Source organism: Poecilia latipinna, unplaced genomic scaffold, assembly GCF_001443285.1.
Source record: "Poecilia latipinna isolate Pla-1442-1.1 unplaced genomic scaffold, P_latipinna-1.0 Scaffold1369, whole genome shotgun sequence".
NCBI lineage: Eukaryota > Metazoa > Chordata > Actinopteri > Cyprinodontiformes > Poeciliidae > Poecilia > Poecilia latipinna.
Genome location: NW_015113985.1, coordinates 1 through 15640, shown reverse-complemented (window position 1 = coordinate 15640; position 15640 = coordinate 1). Strand labels below are relative to the sequence as shown.

At 41.7% G+C, this 15640-nt stretch overlaps 1 protein-coding gene across 1 annotated transcript in view; it reads right to left on the bottom strand.

Annotated features, from left to right (window-relative positions):
* LOC106962087 (protein FAM135B) overlaps nucleotides 1-14511 on the bottom strand; it is a 24794-nt gene extending 10283 nt beyond the window's left edge. Inside the window, exons 1-7 of the mRNA XM_015056253.1 lie at nucleotides 14322-14511; nucleotides 12741-12814; nucleotides 12506-12660; nucleotides 10582-12430; nucleotides 8400-8566; nucleotides 8215-8306; nucleotides 8013-8114 (exon numbers count right to left, since the gene is read on the bottom strand). Coding sequence (XP_014911739.1) covers nucleotides 8013-8114; nucleotides 8215-8306; nucleotides 8400-8566; nucleotides 10582-12430; nucleotides 12506-12660; nucleotides 12741-12814; nucleotides 14322-14492 — 2610 coding nt within the window. The 5' untranslated portion in view covers nucleotides 14493-14511. The remainder of the gene's footprint in view (nucleotides 1-8012; nucleotides 8115-8214; nucleotides 8307-8399; nucleotides 8567-10581; nucleotides 12431-12505; nucleotides 12661-12740; nucleotides 12815-14321) is intronic.
* Between the last annotated feature and the right edge of the window lie 1129 nt (nucleotides 14512-15640).

Genomic DNA, 15640 nt, shown 5'->3' with positions numbered 1-15640 from the left:
GCTGGATTTGGGGTGGAACCCTCCATGCATGGTTAGTAGCTTCTGAGTCTTAACATCTTTATCTCCTCCTTTGGCCAGCTAATTATTCCTGCAGGGTTCCTACTGGTAAGGCATAGCTGTTTATTGCACGGATCTTGTTCTTGCCATTGAGCTGGCTTCTCAGGACTTGCCTTATTCGTTGGACGTATTCGGCTGTGGCTCCTTGTGACCTCATTGAGGTTGCCATTTGCTTGTGGTATTCCCAGGTACTTGTAACTGTCCTCTATGTCTGCTATTGTTCCTTCTGGGAGTGAGACCCCTTCTGTGTGGACGACCTTCCCTCTCTTTGTAACCATCCGGCCACACTTCTCTAGTCCGAATGACATCCACACAGAAGGGGTGGGCTGGTACCTTGGGGGAAGCAGTGGACTGAGTCTGGAGTAGAAACATCCAGAGCCACTGTGCACAGGCGTGTGCAGGAAATGGGCTACAGGTGCTGCATTCCCCAGGTCAAAGGTCAAGCCACTTTTGAACCAGAAACAGCGGCAGAAGCGCCTGACCTGGGCTACAGAGAAGCAGTACTTTGGACCACTGTTGTTCAGTGGTCCAAAGTACTTTTTTCGGATGAAAGAAAATTTTACATGTCATTCGGAAATCCAAGTGCCAGACTCTGGAGGAAGACTGGGGAGAAGGAAATGCCAAAATGCCAGAAGTCCAGTGTCAAGTACCCACAGTCAGTGATGGTCTGGGTGCCATGTCAGCTGCTGGTGTTGGTCCACTGGGTTTTATCAAGGGCAGGATCAATGCAGCAGCTATCAGAAGATTTTGGAGCACTTCATGCTTCCATCTGCTGAAAAGTTTTATGGAGATGAAAATTGAATTTGGTCTGGAATCGGCCCTTCTCCACAATCTTCCTCAGGGTCCGGTCACCTCTTCTCGTTGTGTAGCGTTTTCTGCCACACTTTTTCCTTCCTACTGACTTCCCACAAAGGTGCCTTGATATAACACTCTGAAAACAGCCGATTCGTTCAGAAATTTCTTTCTGGGTCTCACCCTCTTGCTTGAGGATGTCAGTGATGGCCTTTTGGACAGCAGTCAGGTCAGCAGTCTGACTCATGATTGCGGTTTTGAGTAATGAACCAGGCTGGGAGTTTTTTAAAGGCATCAGGAATCTTTTTCAGGTGTTTAGAGTTACTTTGTTGATTCAGATGATTATTTTTATTCCTTCTTTCAGAGAACCTTTTCATAATATTCTAATTTTTTGAGACAGGGATTTTGGGTTTTCATGAGCTGTTTGCCAAAATCATCAAAATTAAAACAATAAAAGACCTGAAATATTTCAGTTGGTGTGCAATGAATCTAAAATATGACAATTTAATTTTTATCATGACATTATGAAAAATAATGAACTTTATCACAATATTCTAATTTTATGACCAGCACCTGTATATATATATATACACACATTATTAGCAGAACCTGAGGGCTGCTAACCCAAATTTTGCTTTGGGCCCCATGGAGGCTTGGGCCGGCCCTGTGTGTGCACTCCATATAAACACTGTAAGGTATTAGAAAATAATATAATAAGGAATACTTAGCTAACTACAAAGCAAACTAAAGTGAAATCAACTTATGATGAGGTGTGGATCTTACCCCTGTGTGGCTTGCCATCACACCAACCAGAAGTCTTAGATGAACCTTTTTCCATCAGCAGCTGGGTGAAAAACCCTTCTCATCCAGTTCTGTGAAGCCCAAGCGACCGAGTGTTTCCAGAAGACAAACTTGTTTCTGACTGTAGAGTGACTTTAAGTAGAACATTCAATCAGCACTGGAACCAGGGGGTTGGCCTCTGAGGATAACACATAGTTCAACACATGGAAGTATGACATGTTTAGTGTATCTGCTGTGTGTACAGACTGTAGCTAAGAGACGGAGCTGCACTGCAAGGACAGATTAGACTTAGATAGAATGATGTCATGAGGAAACACTTTCACATTTTGCATGAAAAATGCTGTCAGACTCTGAGTGGCCCACAAAACCACGGGGCCCTGCATGGTGTTCAGGTCTGCTTGCTCCCAGGTTGAGGTAGTAGGTTGTATAGTTTAGAATTACATCCTGGGAGATAACTGTACAACCTCCTAGCTTTCCCTGAGGTATGCATGACACTCTTCACAGCCAGATCGATGCAGTCCACTGTTATTATTTAGCTGCCTGCTAAATAATAAACATTATCTGCCATAGCCAGATAATGGTTGCTTTTCTGATGGAGTATCACTTTCTGCTGCTGTGGGTTGGGCTGCACTGTTCCTGAGCTTTGATACATGTCGGGTTTGGCAGCTTTTGCAGTTGCAGATTTATTTTGGATATAACAACTATCATATTTTTTATATGTGTGCTTAAATCTGTTTCCCCATATAAAATAAAAGCTCATCTCTCTCTTTTAAATTTCAAACATAACAAAGCAGAAGAATCAATCAGAGGCAAATCACAAAGCTTCAAGTTTTTGACATGATCAGTTTTTTTTTTTACCTTTATTACCTTTATTTATTGTCACATGATTGTATATGAAATATAATATTTATGGATACTGTCCAAAATGACAGCGAACCAGAATCTCTATGTTTAATATCTCTCCTGTTTTGGTTGGTGAACATCGTTGGTCTGAGCCGTTCCAGAGGCGATAGGCTCGATGTACGGCAGCTTCCAACCACAATGAAATGTCAGCGCAGCGTTTTACTTACTAGCTTATATCCTCATTAAAACTGATGAGTGTGTGGAAGAAGACAGGCCGCCTCTGTGATTTAGCTCATATGCTGACAGATCAGTAAGAGATATCAAGGGGAGAGAGGAGCAAAAGCAGCGCTCCATCCGTTAAGCAGCTGTCACTCAGAACTATTATTGTCACAATATTTCCAATTCCCATACACAGTGTGTGTGGAAAGTGTGCCACTGTCATAATATCCTGACATCTGAAATATTGTGACTGTAAGGGAGGAAGTGAAAATAGGAGGATAATTCCTGCCAGTGCAGACAGAATCCTAATTCTGTCTGCTAATTCACTCTGATGGAGGAGAACCCACTCCTCCATCAGAGTGGGTTCTCTTGTTTTCTTTTATGCCTAAGATTGAAATCAGAAAAGTGTCTCTGAGCTGAAATCCTGCTGAAACTAAACACACCAACATCTGTCTGGTCTTAGCAGCGTTGCCAGGACGCTTCTTGTCTTCCACTCTCTTCCTCCAGAGGGTGGATGTCATTCCCAGCCTTTAACCCTCTACACCTTGAAGTCTTACAGTCCTGGAATGGAGTTCTGTTCCAGCAGCTAAGGCATTAAGCAGAGGGGCAAAAGACTGCCCCCTGTTGGTTTACTTTGTGAAATGACCTTCAGTGACAAGAAGAGCAGATTTGACAGGGAAAATGAAATGCAGCATGTGTGAGTGCAACTGTGAGTATGTATGCTGAATATATTGAGGGTATGTTTGCTTTTTTTGTGTCTAGTCTGCAACGTTCAAAATATGAACCCTATTAAAGTGCATGTGACCATGAAGCTTTATAGCTGGTGTATTTAAGCAGTCTGTATGAGCATGAATGCAGGTTTGAGGTGTGCATGCAGCAGGTAGGTGGTGAACACTTCAGCAGTGGCTTTGCAGTAGTCATGATAAACAGAAAAGCTACAGAGTTTCTGCTTGTTTCAGCATAGAGTGACAGGAGCTCTTTGATATCTAGACTACAACTAAACTCAGCTCAGATTCACTCTGCAAACCTGAGGACAGGCACTTCACTGGAACACCAACTGTTTTGTTGTTGTCTTTTTCAATTTACCAGCTTTGATAACAAAGTCATGTTTCATATAAAACCTCATTATTATACACCATTTTACAAAAATGTTAACCCCATTTCAACTTCTTTACAATTTTGTCATATGGCCATAAAGCTTCATGTATTTTAATGCAAGTTTTCCACCAACAGAGAAATGCATAATTCTGAAGTGGAGGAAAAGGTACATTCTTCTAACGATGCTTTACAAAATAAAAATTAAAAAAACATAATGGTTCAGAGCGTTTTTCACTTATGAATGAGATCCATCACAGATCAGGGATAATGGTAAATGGCCTGTATCTGTATAGTGCTTTATCAAGTCCTGAGGACTCCAGAGTGCTTCACACTATATATTTACACACACATTCACATGCTGAGAATGCTAAAGAAGCAGTGTCAAGTTGTAAAATAAAATCCCAAGCAACATCTCAAACAATTTTATTCACTCCAATACTTGAAAATGGAAATAGTATGGTTCAACAGCAAACCTACCAAAACATGGCCGTCCATCTAAAGAGAAAGGCTCATAGTGACTTTGGCACAGCAGATATCAATTTTTCAGGGAGAGTCTGACAGGGTAGCTATTCGCCTCATGGTATATAAATATGGCCTTCATTGATCAGTAGCAAGCAGAAAGTCAATGTAGAAAGAAGTCCAGAAGAAGTCCAGTTATAAAAAAAAGTAAAATCAGGACAAATCACTACAACAGAATTACAGGCCAATCTCCAACCTTCCATTCATCAGCAAAATTATTGAAAAATCTGTTTAAACAATTAAATAAACAGTTGAAGGCGGGTTAACTTGAAAATGAAAGTCCACCTGCTGCCTTGAAAATGCAATTTAACTCAACAAGAAACTGGTTTTGGTTTTAACTTAGAAATTAAAATTCATAAATCATCATCATATCTTTATTCCAGAAATAAAAAAGGTCCATAGTAAAAGGATAAAACAAACAAAGTAAGAGAAAAATGAAAATAAACATGACACATAATATTCACTGAGTCACAAATAAACGATGACGCCAATGATTCCACAATGTTGAAGAAAATCTCACTGTACTAAAAGCACGGTTTACTAAAATTGTCCATCCATCCATCCATCCATTTTCTTCTGCTTCATCCGGGGTCGGGTCACGGGGGCAGCAGTTTCAGAAGGGAGGCCCAGACTTCCCTCTCCCCAGCCACTTCTTCCAGCTCCTCCGGGGGAACCCCATGGCGTTCCCTGGCCAGGCGAGAGACATAGTCCCTCCAGCGTGTCCTGGGTCTTCCTCGGGGCCTCCTCCCGGTGGGACGTGCCCGGAACACCTCACCAGGGAGGCGTCCAGGAGGCATCCTTAACAGATGCCTGAGCCACCTCAACTGGTTCCTCTCGACGTGGAGGAGCAGCGGCTATACTCTGAGTCCCTCCCGGATGACCGAGCTTCTCACCCTATCTCTAAGGGAGAGCCCAGCCACCCTGCGGAGGAAACCCATTTCAGCCGCTTGTATCCGGGATCTCGTTCTTTCGGCCATGACCCAAAGCTCATGACCATAGATGAGGGTGGGAACGTAGATCAACCAGTAAATCGAGAGCTTTGCTTTTTGACTCAGCTCTCTCTTCACCACGATGGACCGGTACAGCACCGGCTTCACGGCAGACGCTGCACCAATCCACCTGTCGATCTCCCGCTCCCTTCTTCCCTCATTCGTGAACAAGATCCCCAGATACTTAAACTCCTCCACTTGAGGCAGGACGACCCCCCCTGACCCGGAGAAGGCACTCTACCCTTTTCCGGCTCAAGACCATGGCCTCGGATTTGGAGGCACTGAGCCTCATCCCAGCCGCTTCACACTCAGCCGCAAACCGCTCCAGTGAGCGNGACAATTAAATTTTTATCATGACATTATGGAAAATAATGAACTTTATCACAATATTCTAATTTTATGACCAGCACCTGTATATAAAAAAGGTCTACACCACCGGTGAAAACTTCAGCATAGAAATGCAATAAAAAAAATATAGCTATTTTTATTATTCAAGAAAAGAAAAAAAAAACATTGCCCCGAAAAAAAGATACAGGAGATGTGTGTTTACCTCCACACAAACAGCAACACTGGTAGCTAAAAGTAATGACAGCATAGCATGTGGCCAAATGCGTTTCAGTAAAAAAAAACAACAAAAAAACAGCAACAGCGGACAATAAAGCTATGCTACAACAATTGTAGATAGAAAAAATGGAGTAAGTTTTCTCCTAAAAGTTATAAAATCTTTAGGTCAATTTCTGAATCTCTGACAAAAACTCTGAAATCTCCTGTTTTTTTTTTTTTTTTCTGATTTACTCCTCCGTTTATCTAGTGGCCCCTGGTATGCTGAGCCAAAAGGAACGAGTAACAAAACGCTTCCTAGAAACCTGAAAGTGCAGTATTAATCTGTGACATGTAGCGGAGGAAAGTCAAGTTCCCCTAAAAATGAATACTCCAGTAAAGATACTCAAAAAATGTAGGTACTATAGCGCTCAAGTAAACCGTCCGCCACTGCCTCAGCGGCGTTATAGGATTTATTTTCCGCAGCTGCACTTTTACGAGTCAGTTTTTCACGTTTAGCCGCAGCGCTGGAAAATAAATCCCCTGACGGCGCTGACCCGCGACACCGCCGCAGGAGCTCGACACATCAGCGACTGGTAACGCAGAACATTCTCAAAGCGACTGACAACTTAACTGAGCTCAGCCAGAGGACATGCGAGCTAACAGCAGCGGGAAGCGTTAGCTTCATCAAGCTGTTTCTGTCGCTTAGTTTAATTACTGTAATGCCGCGGCTCAGCCCGCCGTCCCTCATCAAGACTCTCTCTCTCTTTCTCCCTCTCTCATCTGTCTCCCTGCTAACTGAACACAGAGGTATAACGTTGAAAGAAGCAGATGCTGTTGAGGCAGTCCGCTGCTTTTTGGCTTTGATGCTCGCTCTCAGGAGAATATGTCACAATGAAGGAGAGTTGGAGAAACTTGGGTGGAAACTCGCAACAAAGAAACAAATTGGCACATTGGGGGCAATTAAATGAGAAGATGAATAGCTTAATTTGATTAGAGCTCGGCAGCAGCGTGCTGCATAGAGGAACGCGGCCTATCACGTGAAAGTCAGAGGCTTATTGGCAACGAATGATAAGAGCTTGTCATCCGTTTTCTGTCATTTACTCATGCCGTGTCAATACATTATCATAAATTCAACAATTCTGTTCGTTTTAAGGTCTTGTTGAGAGTCAACGTAAGGACTCTGCTGCCATCTGCTGGTCAAACTGTGTGCTGCTGTGGGCTTGGAGTTGTTATCGAGGGAATTTGTCAGTAATGTGGTTTACAGATGCAGTCCTTTGTGGTTGATTGAAGGGAACATAATAAATGGTTGTTTTATTTTAACAATAAAAATCTGAATAAAGCTCTTAAATCTTTACTCTAACATCCAGGTCAACCAACTACCTTCAGAGTCACCTAAAGACAGTTTTCTCTAGCAATTGAAGTAGAGTTGTTCAGAGTTAATACGAAGTGAGAGCCAGCCTAATACAGGGAAAAAAACATATTTCTCATCCTATGTAGATGACTGAGCAAGGGATGTGAAAGAAGGTAGACTACACTGCCAAAACCATAAAACCTTACCAAGTATTTTTGGTTCAGTTTCTAGTGAAAATATCTTAGGTCACTTGAAATAAGATACCTTTTCAGCAAGAATTACGAGCTTGTTTTAAGTCAATAATTTCTTAATGTTGATGAAAAAAGTGCTAGTTCTATTGTCAGATTATTTCACTTATAACAAGACATTTTTCCAGTGTTATAAAAGAAACTGTCTACCAATGGAACTAGTACTTTTTCATCAATATTAAGAAATTACTGACTGATTAATCAATAATTGTGGATGATGATGATGATCTCCTATATCAGTTAGTCTTAAAACGAATCCGAAAAAGCCTCTGCCTGTAGACACTGTTGCTCTATAACAGCTTTATGAATGTCATGACATGCTAATAGTTCAATATCCACTTAGCATAAACAATATTTCAAAGTAACATGTCCAGGATGACACTACCAGTTTTTGGCAAGAAGTGCTAATCCACCTCATCTGCTTTTGCTGCCCCTTGGAAATAGAAGGTGGTGAGTCTACCACTGAAAAAAATGAATCTTTTTCAGCTTTTTAATTGTAAAAAGTATTTAAAAACCAAATAAAAGACATAATGTTGCAGTCCCTTAAGCCACTGACCTTATCCTGCCAATAGTGAGATTGTACAGCTGGATGTGCTGAATGATCTCGTCTAGGAGTCGGTCCGTCATGGTGTCGAAATCTGCAAACGTGTCGGCCTGTGGCAAAAGACACGGCAGAGTAAACCGATCTGCAAATCGGCTTAAGGAGCTTTCACGTGCGACATCTGCTTTACTTCCTTCATCGTCTAAATCGCACCTGATTCCGTTCAGACATCAGGAAGTCGAGCCTGGATCCCGGCAGGCCCAGTTCAATGAACGTCTTGACCAGTCGGAGGTCCGCGCTGTTGCCTGCGGGGACAGAAATTCAGCTCAGGGACTTGAAGAGGGCTGTCTGCTAGTGAGGTACATGTTCTCAGAAAATTTAGGAGAAATATGTCTCACCGTCAAGACCGTGGACACACACCACGAGATGTATCCCGTCTTCAAACTCCTCGTCGTCCTCCTCAGGAGGGAAGTAGGGCAGATCTGACGCCAGGAGAGGAAGGTCACTGTACAAGCTAGCCTGGAACTTCAACTCTTTCAGAAGCTCCTCTTTGGCTTTGAAGAAACTGGAGAAAAGGGAGATGGCATTTGGTAGCAGGGCATGATTTGATTTATATTAAGGGTGTTTGAAAATATTATTTCAAGTATGTTAAAATCTTGTCTTTTTGCGGGGTGGGGGGGCAGGTTATGTGCAGCAATTTCAACTTTTTACATAAGACAAAAGGAAAGCTTAAAGAAATTTGCAACTTTGACCACAATGTTTTGAAAAAGGTCCTGCAAAATCAGTAAAATTAGGCTGCAATGATCACAAAAAGCCATCACGATATCCTGGAGGGACTGATTATTTCTATTCTCTAAGCAAATAAAAAAAGTGACCTTCTATCTAAATTACTTGAATTTAAGTTTGAAAAGAGGAAGGAACAAGCTCTGACATGAAACCATTGGTTACTAGAGCTGATCAAAACCAAGCCTTGTTTTCAACATCTCTGGTTATTCTAACATTGGGCAGAAGAAGCTGTAGAGTGTAAAAGCCCAGCTTTCAAATAATGATTGGAGACAAAATGAAGACAGGGACTCGCCAAACCTAAAAAACTGTCATAAGATGGTGTTTGGAGGAAAAGTTTTTTTTAAACTTTCTCTCAAACTGCGAGAGAGAACCGCTCTAAATGTTGCTACTGAACTGGCAGCACAATTGTATTGCCCACTTCTAAGCAAAGCAAAGCTTCTAAGCAAAATTCTCACACTCATAAGTAAGCTCCTTGAAGTTTGGCCCTGTCATCCCGCCAGGTTACAGACTTTAGCCGCGCAGGAGTCAAAACAAATCCGATTGCGCTTCCTAAACTCCTCGCTAATCATGGAGGATTTGTCTGCGCACTCTTTGATGTGATTTAATACACTTGGAAGGCATTCCTCCCAACCACCATCTTCAAATTTGGCCACACTTCCTTCTGTTGTGTTAGACTTTCCAGGTGGGCGTAACTGTCAGCTACTGTAAGCGGATGCCAGCCTCATTCTGCTGCAGATCTTATGAATTCAGTTCTGGTCTTTGAAGTCAGACATTCTGAATTTCCTTTTGGACAACATCAAATTAGCAATACAATGAGAGAAACACCAGCCAAAACAATACCTCGTAGAAAAACCAATTGTCAGTGCAATTATAGCTTACAAGTCTTTTGGAGTACCTATACATTCAAATTGCACATTCAGAGTCATTTTTGTCTATTGTTCGTTGCAAAATAGCTCATGTGGTTCATCCTCGTCACTCCACAGATTGTAAATGGACATAAATATTACTTTAAAAATTGTTCATGGCTGGCTTTATAGCAAGCGAATTAATTTCCAGTCTGACACATGATGTTTCAACTACGGCAGGTTGTAGTATTCTGACCATTAACAGTGAAAAATTCAGTATTAACTGTTCAGCTTCCATCACAAATTGCAAAACAAAACAAAAAAAAGAAAAGAAGCTGATATTGAATTGATAAGGTTTGTAAAATCCAATTGGTTAAAATGATGTATTGCCTATAATATGAAGAAATTGAGGGTTAAAGTATGTCGGGTTTAAAGAACATCAAATAATCTGGCATTGATATGACACATTTGGACAGATGAAAGATTTGTTTCTTCGTAGATTCAAATGTAAATCTTGTGTTAAAATGATAAAATGTGTAGCTTTGTTATGCTGATATACATGTTTTGCTTGGAATTTTGTACTTTATAGGAATATAGCAGATACTATGTTGATCTAGTCTTTACACAGTCCAGAGAGTTATCTACAGACAACACATTTATATATAAAAAAAATAGAAATAGATTTTTGTTTTTTTAAATTTGTAAACTACTTAAACAGCAATACAAGATTTATTCTAGATAAAAAATAAGAATACCTGCAAAACGCCCACCAGGTTTAAAAAGGCTTAATATGGGTAAAGGTTTGAACATTATATTGTTTTGCAGCTACCAAATAAAACTACTCTATCATGTTGTTCTACATCTGCTCTTTTGGTAAGAAGCTTTGCCACTGTCATGAAATAAAAGCAGGGAATTCAAATTTCTAACACTGTCAGAGATGAAAACTCACTTCAGCATCCGTTCATTGGTCTCCTCATCCGTGGCCAAGGGGCTGAGCGAAGATGAGGAAATGATCCCGAAGGAGCCCAGAGGCTGATGGGTAATAGGCGAGGAAGCCTGCCGAGCGGATATGCCGCTGACAGAGGGGGAGTCTCTAAGGACGGATGAAAACGGCAGACAAGTCGGGGCGCAGGACACAGACATGTTCACCACCTCCACCATCTTCTTATTCACAAAGGCCAGCCCGGAGTTAGGAATTTTTGAGGCCTTGGTCTGGCTTTCCAAAGGGTCTTTGTCACTCGTCGATGTGCCGCTGAGGTTAGGGGGCAACGTTATTTCCATGGCCCTCAGCCCTGTGAGGTCAATGGGCCTGACGGCGGTCCTGTTGGTGAGATCATTGGACTGTGAGTGTTTCAGGGGCATCTGTGGGGGATCCAGATGTCTGTCCTCGACGCCTCTCTGCTCACTCTGGTGGAAACTCTGGCAATCATCTCCGCAGCTACTGCTGCCCTGCTCTGCTGCACTTTTACACACACACGGTTTGCTTCCACATCTACAGGGAGCTACTTCCAATTCGAGGAGATGCACATCTTCCACTGAAGCGCTCTCTCCAGTCATTTGTTTTTGACGGTTCTTTTCATCCCCCCAGTCACCACTTGTCGGTACGAAAAGCCTCTCTATGGAGTTTTGGGAAAGTAACACATCAGACGTGTCACTTAAGTCCAACTTTCTTCCACAGGTCTCTGATAGATCCTGCTGAGAGTTTGAATTTTCTGAGCCCACGCTCCTACCAATGTGGTCAGTATTTAGGCTTAGCTGAGACAACTCAGATTGTCCTGAATCCATGTTCAAAATGCACAAATCCTGCTGACACACTGAGCTTGTCCTGTCTTTTTCCAAGCTGATTAAAATGTGATCTTCCTCCGCATCTTCCGGGCTGCTTATTTGCGGCGCAGAGACAGACTTAGTCAGTTTGCTGAGTTTCCTTTGTTGCTGGTCCTCCTCGTAGGGAAGGGAGCTAATCGAAGTGAGAGAGGCCTGTATGCCTCCACTTGGAAGGCTACCGTTGCTCTCCATCCGCAGGCCTTCCAGACAGCTGCGATGGACTGGGTGGTCCAACACGATTTGTTTTGGGATCTCTCGCTCACTAGAGAAATCTAGAGACGGTCGTCCCCGAAGCGCGACTTCCACGGGCCACGCCACTGAGCTAGGTTCGCTCTCGATACCCGAGTCTGAGATTACAGACGACGAGCGCTTCATGATCTTTGAGCTTACCAAGCCTCCACGATGAGTCATTTCTCTCCTGAGGTCTCCGGGGAACGGAGGCAAAGCGGGACTCACGCTGTTGGGGGGAACATCTTCACTGTCATCATCCATGGAGTGATTTAAAGGCATAGCGACATCACTGTCCTCTTCAGGGTTTTCTTGCTCATTGGTTGTGCTAAGGTTGTTACCATCACAAGGTACAGAGAAGTTTTCTCTTCCGTTGAGAACAGGAGACTCTTTACCACTGTTGGTACAATCAGAGGAAAGAACAAGAGCTCCTTCTCCAGTAGATGGATCTGTAGGAAAGGGTTCATCATCAGTGCCATGCCTTTCTGCTGGTTCCTTCAACTTCTGATCGTCAACCATCGAATCTTCTCTATCGTGCTCAGTCTGGGTGATGCTCTGGGTATCTGTAACATAATTTTGCCTTTGATCCGCTTTGACTGGGATATGCACGGGAGTGTCCATGCAATCTTCACTATCCAAGGAATGCCGGGAAAATGCTGGTGATTTGGCTTCCTGGCTGCTATGAAGAATCCGTTTGGCGGAGAATTCTTTGGTGGTTTCAAGTATTGGCACATACGATACCGTTTCTGGGAAAACAAACAAAGTGCAGTTATGAGAGAATCAGCAGCAAGGCTGGCGTACGTCTGTAGAGCTATTGCTACCTGTCAGCAGAGACTCTGCATATCTGTCCTCAAAGATGATGGGCAGGCTGTTCCAGTCTCCATCGATGTCCAGGCACTCGACAGGCAAAGGAGGCATTTTGGTCAAGTAGTCAGAGCTCCGCACTTCTGCAGCTATCTGGCCGTGTCTGTTGATTCTAAATAAGGAGGAATAATACTGTAAATTCAACACTTTTCAACTAAAACGAAGTAACTTTCTAAAAGGACAGAGACTCACAGCTCTTCCTGAAACGTCAAACAGATCTCTTTTGGGTGTTCGGTGAAGAAATATGCCTCTGAGAACCTTCTCACCTGACATTTTCAAACACATGGGAAAAAAAAAGAAGTCAGACTCCGATTTACCGTAATTAGCACAAGAGCTGGTAAAAATAGAAAGCTGAGTAAAATTCAAGCCCTGACAGCCTGTGCAGCGGAGCAAATCAACACTTTCTCTAATTAGAAATGCGTCAGCCCGAACAATAAGTGAGCATGACATACAGATCACCGGGAACACAGTTTCTTGTGTATTTCCTTCGACAGTAATTAGAAAATAAGTGTTAATTGAAACCTTACCTCTCCCAGAGAGAAGAGGCATGACAGTGTTCTTTCTCAGGGTAATTTAATACTGAGGAAACCGTGTTCATTATTTTCAGTTAAATGAGACAAAACACTGCAGCAAAATCAAGTCCTGAGAGCTGCTCTTCAGTGAAGAGCATACAGCGTTCATATTATGCAGACCAGCTATCAGATAGAAATGACTCTGGAAACCAAATTAGCCTGCTCACATGAGCTTATGCTCCTGGGCACCAGCTGGTTTTCCACTTCCACAGAAAGAGCAGTAGTTGAACCTTAACTACTGCAACCAAGAGCTTTCTGTTACATCAGGCTTTCAAGAACAACTCCTGCTTTTTATTTTACATTACATCTCACTATATTATTGTAGCACGGAGTTGTTTCTGTGACCGAGGAAAGTCTTAGTTTTGGTCAAGAATTCAAACCTGTTTCATTTTCCGTTAAACTGACCCTTAAGTCCTGTTAAATGAGAACTAACCTGGGAGTTTAATTTCACTGTGGAGTAGCGCTCTCCCTGCCCCACCTGTTGCTGTACATTGCCATCATTTCTCATATCTACACCCTCATCACACTGCTGGATATGTAGCTTTCATTTATGCCTTGCATCGATGAATCTGTCAATTATTCTGAATAATTGGAATTTTAAAAATGACACATTCTACATATTTTTTATTTAACCACTTAAGCATTTTTATACAATATTAGAAATACATTCAAAAATACTATGAAAAAAATAATTCATTTCCTTTTTTAAATTAGAAAATAAAAATTGTAATGCCTAAAATATCAATCCTTTAGTGAATTTGAACCGGATGAAGCTAAAATGATGCCACGTGCAGAGTTTTAGTCAAAACATGTTTACTGACAACAAGCAAAATGTATATATTTTTGTACAGATTTAGCTTATTTGCAACTTTGAACATGTTGGGGGGGTGGGGGGGGCTGTTCCAGAAAATGGCCTATTTTTGAGTCAGTATAATAAAGACTCCAGTTAACAATGATCGATTACTAAATTAGTTGACGACCATTTCAATAATGGATTAATCACGACTAGTACGATTAATCGTTTCAGCCCTAATATTGCAACACTTTTCACACAGTAGCATACAGAATTTGGCATCCAGTTTACTCAGGCTGAATCGTTTTATTCTTTGCCAAATGGGAACTGCATCTGACACTCCATGTATACCAAAAAAATTCAATAAATGAGAATATTATTGACTATTTCTCTTTGCTTGAGACTCACCCTAAGTGTGTGATGCTCCTGGGCCAGATAGGACAGGATGTAGGGGTTGAGCACAGCTGTCTCCAGGAAACGGCTCCACAGCGCAGCCAGCTGGGAGCAGAGCTGGCTCACGTCCCTGCTGATCTGCTCAGCTACCTTCTCATGGCCTTCCTGCAGCTGAGAAACGCACATTCAGCTAATGAGAAACGGAATGAGCAGGGAGTTCACAAGCAGCACAGCTTGAACCACTCCATTTCAAGAGCTCACACCTACCACCGCTGTACTTCCTTCAATAAAACTTGCTAAAGACATTGTGTTGTTTCAGAAGTCTGTAGTTGGGTCAAAGAGATCATGATGTAAATTATAGCACTTTATGTTCTTCAGAGCATGAAGTGGATTCAAGGAACGTCTTTAAAGTCAAAGTTCTGTGGCTTTAAGTGTGGTGCACTATATTACTGTAAAAATATTTCAAGTCTAGATACAAGCTTAAAAATGTGCAAAATTTTCCCTCAGGTTGCATGTTTTCAATATTTTCCATTAGCCACTAGAATATCAGGATGACGTCCATCTTTCACAAGATGGCCACTGGTTACAAGCCCTTTAAACCGATTATTTTCATAAAATGTTACCCATTTTCAAGACTTGAATGAACACATATGTTTTGTTTTCATATGTCACGTATGTTTTCGACTTTGGACTTCCCCTTTGTACAACAAAGAAATAGTAGCAAAATCAGAGACTGAGGCCTTTGCTGTTTGCGGGTCTCAAACCAACTGGAGGGAAATGATGATGTTACACAGACTGAGCGACGGTCGTCATTGATTATCATTAGCATCCACAAATTTTTCACGTGTTTAGCGGGTTAGCGTTAGCACCTGCTAATTTTTTTTAAGGTGTTAAACGGTTTAGAGTTAGTTTCTGCTCATTTTTGATTAGAGGTTTAGCGCTAGCGAGGCTAAGACTAGAGGTTAACGAACCTAACGTTTTGGTTAGCTGTGCATCTGGCAATAAATACATTCCGCAATATATTTATTAGAGAATAAATATATTGAAGAAAATTTTAAAATGGCCATGGTGGCCATTTTGAAAAATATCTGCCCGAAAAAGGATACAACGATCAAGAAAATTTGTATGATTTCTATGGTTCAAATATGTAAGCTATGATTTGACAGTAAACACAATCTAATTGGCGATTTTAGAGTAAAAATGCATTTTTCATGACAGCAATTTTTTGCTATCAAAAGTATTCATTTGTGATACATACTGGCAGTTTCAGTTCAGAATTTTTTTATTATTATTATTTTTCAGTGGCTGATTTTTGTTGTTGTTGTTTAAAAAAA